Source organism: Sesamum indicum, linkage group LG5 (genome assembly GCF_000512975.1).
Source record: "Sesamum indicum cultivar Zhongzhi No. 13 linkage group LG5, S_indicum_v1.0, whole genome shotgun sequence".
NCBI classification, from domain to species: domain Eukaryota; kingdom Viridiplantae; phylum Streptophyta; class Magnoliopsida; order Lamiales; family Pedaliaceae; genus Sesamum; species Sesamum indicum.
This window is the reverse complement of record NC_026149.1, coordinates 13703135-13713551: the sequence shown is the minus strand read 5'-3', so window position 1 is coordinate 13713551 and position 10417 is coordinate 13703135. Positions and strand designations below refer to the sequence as shown.

General features: G+C 35.1%; 1 protein-coding gene across 2 annotated transcripts; it reads right to left on the bottom strand.

The window, feature by feature from the left end:
• On the bottom strand, positions 2862 to 8430 carry LOC105162630 (glutamate receptor 3.7). 2 transcript variants are annotated; one of them, XM_020693698.1, is made up of 7 exons: positions 7926 to 8430; positions 6089 to 7395; positions 5353 to 5630; positions 5213 to 5244; positions 4749 to 4874; positions 4468 to 4625; positions 2862 to 3840 (listed from the first exon to the last, which is right to left on the bottom strand). In XM_020693698.1, the coding sequence occupies exons 1-7, from the start codon at positions 8185 to 8187 to the stop codon at positions 3421 to 3423; spliced, it is 2583 nt and encodes an 860-aa protein (XP_020549357.1). In that variant the 5' UTR covers positions 8188 to 8430; the 3' UTR covers positions 2862 to 3420. The 2 variants fall into 2 exon arrangements, with proteins under 2 accessions (XP_020549357.1, XP_011079011.1); XM_011080709.2 differs by having other exon boundaries at positions 2863 to 3840; positions 4468 to 4874; positions 7926 to 8429.

The following is a 10417-nucleotide window of genomic DNA, read 5'->3' as shown; positions in this document are numbered from 1 at the left end:
AAATTAAATAATATGTTGAATCTAGACCTTTTATTTTTTTAAAATCTAACGGTTGAGATTAATTGATTAGATCTAACGATCAATATTTGATCAAAAAAATCCAACGGTCATTAGAATAAGAAATAATATATATTAAGTAAGGGTATAACGGTCATTTTCTAAAAAATTAACACCGTTAGTTGAATTTAACGGAGAGGGGCGATTGAGCTGAGTTTACAAAACACATGGGAGCTTTTAGCCTATTCTGAAAACAGGGAGGTGCTTTTTGCAGACTTTTTAAAACACAGGGGAATTTTATGCATTTTGTCCAATAATGTAGTTAGTGGTAAGGGGTTGTACATGATGGAATTGGAAGATTGTACTTTTTGTCAGGTTAACACAAAGATTTATAATATATATATATATATATACTAGTATATATATGTACGTTGACTAATTGTGTAATTCAGTATTGGTACAAATATATTCGTTGTATATCATGTGCAAGTTATCTTATGATAATTTAATAATACTTTCAACATCAATATAAAAGTTATAAAAAATAAAAATATTAATATTAAATTACCATCTGGATAATTGTAAAAAACGCAAATCAAATTTTAGTTTCATTGCTATGAAAAAATGATCGTAGTAAAAGTTGATGTAAGATATTATTGCTACAAATAGAGCTTTGTAGCAAAAGGTTATGATTTTCTGGGTTATTTTTTAAACAAATTTGACGTTGTGAAGAAAACTATATCCTCATAGTACATACTCATGTACAGGCTACGACTCGACAATCGTAGCAAAAGATGGCAATTTTTCTCTTTTTTCTATGAATATGAAGTTGTATAACAAAAGAAAATTTTTCATAGCAAATAACTTTTTACTACGAAATTTGTTCGTAGGGAAGTATTTGCTACGCCAATCTTCCCTATGCCCAAAAATCGTAGCAAAAATCTTTTTGCTATAATTTTTTATCATTTTCTACAATTCTTATATGGTAGGTAATGGTATATTTTTTTGTAGTGTTGATGGATACTGGTCCATTATTTTTTCAAAACGTAATTCTAATACCTATTCCACAAAGCTAGCAGTTTAAGTAAAAGAACTTAGGGAAAAGTATTATTTTAGTTCGTTAAGTATACCTAATTATAATTTTAGTCCGATAATTATGTATATTTTTATTTAGATCCAGTAACTTACTAAATTGCTTACTTTTTGTCCTCTAGCAGATTTTCGGACAATTTTACCCTATGCAATTTTTGAAAGGCAGTTTTAGTCCATTTGCACTCACAGGGGTAAAATTGTCCGAAAATCTCCCAGAGGACTAAAAGTAAGCAATTTCGTAAGTTACTGACCTAAACAAAATAGACATAGTTATCGAACTAAAATTAAGATTAGGCATACTTAACGGACTAAAATAATACTTTTCCCAATAACTTATAAGCTGAAAGATAAGTTATTAGAAACTTATGAACTTTCTCTCTCCCTCTCTTTTTAATTCAAACGGTTAAATTATAAGTTTTTGTCCAAAATTACTGCAAAAAAGTTGAGTCCAAAAACATAAAATTGAATAATATATAAATCTGTTGAGATCCAAGCAAAATATGAGCATAAGAGAATAGTTTGAAGAGAAAAAAAAAAGTACAACTTATTTTAAAACTGTATTATTTAATTTATAATTACAACACATTTTATTAAGTATGAGCAAATATATTTTTATTTGTATCACATTATTATTAAGAATACATAATTTTGATATAATTTTAGATTTTAAATAAATATAAGAATTTTACTAAATAAAATAATATTTCATCAACTATTTTATAAAATCTATATAATATCAGTAAAAAATGAATATTACTAGTTAGGTTCAATACGTTTATAATTATTTCCCCTCGTCTGTATTATATAGAGATACTACAAGTTTTTTAAGAGTCTAGTCCAAGAGAGTTGTTATAATCAAATTGATTCACTATAAGCACCTAGTTCAAGACTTGATCAAACATCGCAATGATTGAAAAAATTGTAAGTTACGTCTCATGACTTATTTTATTTGCGATTTGGATCTCATTATTTTACTATTCAACAGATTTCATCCCAAAGTATAAAGAAGTTGCAATTTATGTGTCAATGACCATTTCCGTTAAATTGCAACACGTGCTCCTTTCATTAACAATTTGACGGAAATGGTTAATGGGACATAAATTTCAATTTTTGTGGACTTGTGGGACTAAATTGGTCAAATCGCAAAACAATAAAACCAAAATCACAAATGGATAAGTTATCGGACGTCAATCGTAACTTTGCCGCAATTGATCATTGACACATTAAATTACCGGTTGGAATTTTTTATCACATTTTAATGTCAATTACACATGTCACTTTTGAGTATGAAAAAATATAATTAAATGAGTAAATTATATTAACACCCTCAAAATTAAATCTAATTACTCAAACACCCTTATCCTTCTTTACAAACAATGTTTTTAAACCCACACAGACCGACCGGTTTGATCGGTAACCGGACCTGGGACCAGCCCGGATATAGATATAAAAATCGGTATGGTCAAACCATACGAACCAGTCAGAAATCGTCAAAGCCGGTGAAAACCGACAACTTTAAACCAGTTAACTCGGTTAATTAATAAAAAGGACATAGACAGCGTCAACCAGCTGTGTGCGATGCTCGACGATGAATTCTTGAGCGGGTTGTGGAAGTTTCGTCGGGGCAGAGGGCGAGTTGTGGGGCGGCGCTTTTTAGGGAGAAGAAGGGAAAGGGGATGGAGGAGGAAAAAGTAACGTTTGGAGGGGGTGGAAAAATAAGGTTGATTGTTATGTGGGGATGAAGATGGAAAGATGTTGTGGGAAGTCATAATAATGGAAATATGCTCCTCTTGGAAAACTGAGCAAAAGTTGCTCTAAAGATCAATCAAAAAACATATAGCTACCAGAAATGGGGCTCATTACAAGCAGAAACAATGGTAGGATGGCACACTTCAGAGTTCAAACTCTACCAAAGTACACCAGAAAATAACTTAACATCGATGAAAACGTCAAAAGCTAGGATTATTTACAATGCCGTCTTCTGCTAATCGACTGGTCTAAGAAGCAAAGCGACAAAACGATCCAAAATAAATAGCACAGGAACAATGTAGTTTAGAAGCCGAGTTTACGCTAATATCAAGTTTGTAATCGACATGATGTAATTTTGCAGCAAGACAGAAAACAGGTGCCCCTTGTGGGCATCTTGTACAAACAAGAGAAGCTATCAAACCGTAAGCCTCCTACCTCTAGAACAAGAGTTTAAGCATACAAGAATGAGCTACTCAGTTCTGTGTTTTATGATCTAGCCTAACAATATTTACAAATCAAATTGTCGATCCCTTTTCACGATAGGATCCTATACCTGACATATATCTTGGCTTTAATGTACATTTATTGACTTACTTGAGTCGGAGGTATGGCAGGTTGAGCGAACATCTTCTTGATGGCTTCTTCTTTCTGATCAATGAAATTTAAGAAGTTGTGAATGGCCTGAGAGAAAACAAAGCTGGATGAGATTGAGGGTGTGGGAGAAGAAAGATCCATCTGCCTCCTTTTATATCTGATGTACTGGCGAATGGCTCTGATTAGGAAGAGAAAGAAAGCCATGAGGGCAAATGTGCCACAAAGAGAGTAGAGTGCCCAGAAGCTGCTGAGATTGAGCTGATTAGGCTCTGACTTTCGTCTTGTCTCGTCTGAACAGCCGGACTTACAGAACCATTTCTCTTTGATCCTCTGAAATTGACCGCTCTCTGTAAGCTTTAGGATTGCTGTGGACATGTCGACAGCAAGGGGAGAGTCCTTTCGGAACGCCTGAAAGATAAGATGAAAGAATTCAAAAAAATTCCATGTTTTGTTTTAGGTGCGAAAGAGATGTAGATAGCTACATTGCTATTTCTGCTTGTTCTTAACTCAAAACTCCACAATCACGCCTTTACGGAAGTAGCTAACTTGAGTAACATTCACTATCTTTATGCTGATATATGTTCTAAGCAATCATATAGAAGCATGTGAGCATGAAAAACATGTTATCACAAGTTTTTATCATCCTATATAAGTATGGCAAAGAACCCAAATGTATTCGTGGGCGAGTGGTCGGGCCCTGTATGGGTCAGCCTCATTTGGTGTCGACCCCTCTTTGGGCCACCCTTACCTCAAGTACCCACACACTGGTCCCACACCAAACACCAGTACAGTTTTGCTCTAAAACCAGCTTGTCACTGGTTCAAACAACTCCCAAAAAAGAGGTTACTAAGGAGGAAGAATATCACGTTGTATAAGCTGGACCAAGACCTTTCCTAGCTCAAGAATGTGCAGCTTGTTGAAATCATTGTCATGTGAGCAAGAGTTGAAAAAGCAACATCATCCAACTGCTATACGAACTTTAGATTATTTAATAGCAAACAAGATTTATGTCCAATATGAGGAAGAAGAACGTACAAAACCCCAGGCACTCTTCGTAAATGGCAGTCCCAGAATTCCAAAATCCGTCTGCGTTGACAGAAACAATTCTACATAAGGTTTCTCATCGACAATAGCAGCCACCCCTCCATTTGTCGCCCCTCGTCGCAGTGCAGTCTCATATTCTTCTCGGGAGCCTAAAGAAATGAGCCTCGACGCATGTATGTTCAGATTGTTCTTCATATAGTTATAAGCATAAGATCCCTCTTGATATCCTACTGGTAGTCCACTTGAAATCAAACTGTCAATTCCTGTAATACCTGGTGAAAGCTGCTGGACCGTGAGAATGGATGACAAGCTTGCTGTATAGCTTGATGTGATCACTAATAACAGGAATAGCCACACCACCATTACGATCCTTCCGAGTGTGCTTATTGGATTTTCATCTGTCATATAGCAACAGAAGGTAAATTCTTTGAAGTAGCAAGTTACTACAAACATGCTAAATTTGATTTCATAAAGATATTCAGTAAATGAGATGGACTATGCAGGAAAAAGTGTCATTTTATCTCGACTAGAGTTTTAATACATGGAAGATTGCGCTGACACCCGTTGAAGTATAGTGAAATTACACAAACAACCCATAATTACACAAACAACCTGGTGGTGTCTGTATGTGTAATCATGCATGTTTCACTATGTTTCAGGCTGTGTTAATGTAATTATCCCTTAATACAAATGTTTAACTTCAATCATATTAGTGTATGACAGATTTATGACTTACAATTTGCTTTGTACAGTGTTGAGAAGCTGAACCTGCATGACCAGTTGGTTTTTATGTTAATCTCTTTCAATGCAAGAAGAGCACTAGAATTCAAACCTGAAAAAGTAAATACTGAAATGCCTAAAAACTAATCAGCTTACAAGAACATAGTTTTTAGCTGTCTACAAGGAGGGCCACGAAAATCATCGTTGACACGGTGCTCGAGCATCCAAATAACCACTGCTATTATTACGAATGAAGCTGCAGTGGAGCACCACATCTCAAGAGTAAATGGTCTGATAAACACCCAACCACCTGATGTTGAATTTACAATTGGGGCTACAACGACGAGGCCTGTTGCGAAGAAAGGCTGAGTGAAATCAACAAGTTTTATCCTGTTGGTCGTGATAGTTATGTCCCCAACTGCTGCATCGAAAACCTGAATGTATATTTGCGAACAATGAACAAGTTCTCTTCTAGAAATTACTTGCAGATATTCACCCAAAATAGATAAGCCATATGCTTGTAAGGAAATTACGAGACAAACTACGAAATGTGTGCCTAAAAGCAAGAAGGTAAATCAAATATGTGATACACTTGAGGACAGATATGTATTGTCATTCAAGGGCTCTTACTAAAATATTTTATGCCTAATTGTAATACTGTACCTGAACTCCATATTCCAAAACTTATGTTGAATAACAACAAATGCTTTTCAATGATCTCTGGAAAGAAGAAAGAAGATGGGCAAGGGCATTGATGGGATGGTTTTTGTAAAATCCGTCACAATGTTAAGGAAACAGGTGTCTTGATTCTGGACCTAGGACTTTAAGACATGCCATAACAGATTGTAGTTCGACTAAGTGACTCTAAGAGGCAAGAACATGTCGTACTTACACCATCTGCAACCAATCTAACAAGCTCATCATAATTTGGATTTTTTAGGCCATCTCCAAATGGCTCAAATCTGAAAGGAACTTCATAAGGAACCAGCTTCCGCACTTCATCAAACAGATCAATGCAGTAACCTTGTGCACTGTGGTTGTAGTTCAGATCTGACACAAATTCACTGAAGCCTACACTTTTCGGAAATCCAATTATCAACGGTTTTTCCATAGTGGCTATCACCCATCCACGCGGCTTTTCAACGTCCCCACCAGGCCAAGTAATATTACTAAGCTTCTGAGCTTCAGGGGAATAGCAACCTTTATTTCCCTTGTGAGACTCGGGGCTTTGAACAGATAGACCAGTTACATTTGACCAATAACCAACCTTATAAGCTGTCCCTTTGACAACATTAATAATCTCATAATCAATGCCTCTACGGTTTCGATCAGCATCAAACTGAACCTTGCCTGTTAAACCCGTAAAATTTGAGCTCGTTATAAACTTTAGTAGAAGTTCTCCACCATCAAAAACTTTAAGATTCCCAAACTGCAACTTATTGTTCAAGGAAAATGTTAAGCCTCCATTCTCTTTCAGAAATCTGTCTATTGAAAATGCAACAAGCCACATTGTATCATAAGCATAGAGTCCATATGTGGTGAATTTTGCCTTGAGCTGCATATTTCTCCAACGAGCCGTAAAGGCCTTTTTCTTGGGGTTGTTGGGAATATACGGACGAAGTGTGACTACCCCTTGAAGGATTTCTAAAGAATCTCTATCTCCTGGTAATGAATCTAAAGTAGATGAAAGCCAGTCCGTTGTGAGCCAAATGTAGTTGCTAGTAATCATATCGAGTTCCTTCACGATTCTAAAGAATTTCAAACTTGGATCAGGTTCAAGATGCACAACATAAACACGAGGCCCAAGTGCCTTGGATTTGTTAAGAACATCAGAGATTTTACTAATGTTGTATTCAGGACACAAAGGAAGTCTATAAGAAATTGTTGCCCTCTTTCTATCAAGCTCATGGCCTAGTGCAGTTACTCCATTTCTCCCGTAATCATTATCCATAAAGACCGCAATAATCTCTTTCCAGTCATATAAGTCTATTATATCAGCAACGGCGGCCATTTGGTTGGAGTCAGTTGCTGTTGTCCGGAGAAAGTAAGGAAACTGGAGGGAAGATAGTGTTGGGCTGGTGGCAGCGTATGAAATTACCGGAATATGGAGCCCGTTGGCAACATGAGAAATTATAGAAGCTATTGCAGAGGACTGCGGACCAACAATGGCCACCACTTCCTTTTCAATCATCTGCAAAGCTGATAACAAAAGGTTTGAGTTACATGTAGTTGCTCTATGGAAAATACAATACCTGAAACAACTGTGTGCTGAAAAGCCATTGCAGCCAAGAGGCATACAGATCAACGTAAATTCTAGCTATGAACTTGATAACATGTCTAGAATGAATTCAAATGACATCTTTACATCAGGAGGGACTATATCTCACAAAAGAACCAAAAACAGAGAGGATCAAGCATTTGTTCATGCACAAATTGGTCTGTGAACTTGGCTCCCAGAGATAAACTCTGTTCAGGTACGTTCCCAGTTGTTCACTATTTTCTCCTCTCAATTTCCCCATGAATTCAAAAACAATATAAATAGATACAAGCTGGAAAAGTTAAAAAGACCCTTTACCATATACTCTTTTTTCCTAGCAATTTATAGCAGACAGCACAAGAATCCCCAAAAAAGATCATTTCTTTTTCAGAAATTACAATATCAGCTGCAGAAATGAACAAACAGAACCATTAAAGAAAAATACATGAAAAAGAAAAAAAAGAGGAAAAACCTTTAACTGAGCCCATGAACGCACTGCACTTTGGGTCCTCCATAACCATTCTCAGTTGAGTCCCATTCAGGATTCTTGGGTCTGAGTTTATATCTTCAACTGCCATTTCCATGGCTATCTTCGCCCCTCTACCAATCACAGAATCAAAGGTAAAGACAGCACCAACTTTCACAACAGCAGGTTGCTCACACTGCAGAGGTCTAACAACCAGCACCAAAAACACTAAAACAGCAGAACCAACTGCCATGACAGTAAGCTCCATTTTTGTAGAATCAAAATCAGCACCAAACTCAAGAAGAAATCTTGTGGGTCATTCCCAAACTTTGCAATTATGGAAGAAAAAACAAAAAAGGGAACTTTAATTCAAGAACAACAGAAAATGTAGCATCCCACAACATGAATCAAGAAAGTCATATGAATGGCTGAGGGAATAAAAGCATGAAAGCCACCTTACTCTACTCATTATGCAGGTCTTGAGACCTTATTTCCCTATGTGATCCAGCTTGTTGAATTTGTATTTCAAGCGTAAATATAATTTTGTATTGTCAAATTTTGTCAAAAGTATAAATGCTACAATTTGTAACTTTATAATTCATTGCAATTAATTTTTAGGGTAAATTACAAAAACCTCTTCTGAGATTTAGTATAATTACGAATACTTGTTTAAAAAATTATAAATACTCCACTAATGCTTGATGAAATTATGTCATCCTTGAATGGAGGTATGAAATTTTTAACTTTGCCCTTATTGTATCTTTTTATTTGTTCTTTAAAAAAATAAAAAACTTATAAAAAAAATCGAACAGGATCGGTGGAATATTTTTAAAAATTATTAAAAAAATTATCCACTTAGTCTATAAAAAAATAAAAAAATAAAAAAATTAAAAAGTAAATAAAATTATAACTTTTAGTCCACAAGGTCAATTTGGTTGCACCATGAAAATTAGATGGAAACCTAATGGATTGAATAATTGTTAGACGATCATTAAAATCAGGGGTATTGATAATTTTACAAACAACAAGAGGGTATTCGTAATTATGTCAAACCTCAGGAGATGTCATTGTAATTTATCCTAATTTTTATTTAATTATCTATTATACTCATTACATAATTTTTAATTTCTTCGATAACTCTTTCAATGGAGTTCATTTTAAAATTTGACAAGAATCGGTATAATTAATTATAAAATTATAAAATCGAATCATGTAAATCAATTTTTTCATAATTAATTATGCAACCATCGGACCAAACAGCAACTAAATTTCATTTCTTGCAGGAATAAGATGAAGGGAATCTAATTCTGATGGGACTGAGAAAAGTGAGAGAAAAGCAAAAGAACATGAAGATGGAAAAAGATTGGAACAGTGTAAAATGTGAAAAATGTTTGTTGAAGTAATGAAGAAAATGTCTTCTGCATTTATTGAGAAAGAGACGCACTACATTATGGCATTTTCGTGCACACATCCATACTGACTGTTGATCATTACATGCATGTCTGGATTCAAGATTTCCCATTTTCCACCACTCGTTTTTTCCCTTTTTTCTTTTTCTTTTTTCTTTTTTGTTTTTGTGTGTGTTCTCCATTTCGTTTTGTCACTTCTTTTCCTAGCTTTTGTTGTGGGTATTCGAATTGCAGTTTCCATCATAAATTTTATTATCTTTTTTTATCATATTTAGTATATTATTTCGATTATAAATATTGAAGTTTTTGTCTGCTATAGTATTTCTTGTGATGAATAAAACAAATGGATTTTGTACTTTTTTTTATTACTTCAGATGAAGAGCATCATTTAATGGACATTCGTTGTAGTATCACGATCTCCAAAGTCAATGCGACTCAATTTTGTGTTTTATCGATTCTTACAGTAAGTGGATTGTTGGTACCACATATGTATTTTATTTTATTGTCTCTTATATTTGTCTAGTTTCAGCAAGAACTTCTACTGTAAAAAATTGTCAATCCTTCCCCCCCCTCCAGAAATAAGAAATAAGCACAAAAACCCCTCCAAGGCTAATCGTATCGTGTACGTTGTTGAAGTCAGCAGCTCAAGTTTCATCTGCATCATCAGTCTCTGGCCTTGGCTCTGTTTCTGCTCCAGTTTCTGCTACAGCAAGGAATTGCATTTCTTGATTTTACGTTTTTTCTTCAGTTGTATTTTGCACTTTCATTAGTTAGTTTAGTAGCTTAGGTGGCAGCTGAGCTGGATCCAATTTGTTATTCTATTTTTAGTTTGTTACACAGTTGCTTCTTCTTCACCACTGTATACTTATTTAAACTGTATCTGTACCAATTCTTCAGTATGAATGAAGGGATTCTTGGTCCTCCATATTTCTTGCTCTGTAAATTTGTTATCCATGGGATTCATATTCAGTTTTATCATGGTATTAGAGCCATCATCTTGATGGCTTTGCATTCGAAGTGAATATATTTTCTACACCTGAGAAAATGGCGAGTTCATCAACAAACACGCCCGCAGCTCCGCTCACGACA

Coding starts and splice junctions, on each gene's coding strand:
- LOC105162630 (XM_011080709.2), bottom strand. CDS start 8,187: ATGGAGCTTACTGTCATGGCAGTTGGTTCTGCTGTTTTAGTGTTTTTG. Junction 5,631..6,088: donor TTAGATTGGTTGCAGATGGT/GTAAGTACGACA, acceptor ATATACATTCAG/GTTTTCGATGCAGCAGTTGG. Junction 3,841..4,467: donor CGAAGAGTGCCTGGGGTTTT/GTACGTTCTTCT, acceptor CTTATCTTTCAG/GCGTTCCGAAAGGACTCTCC.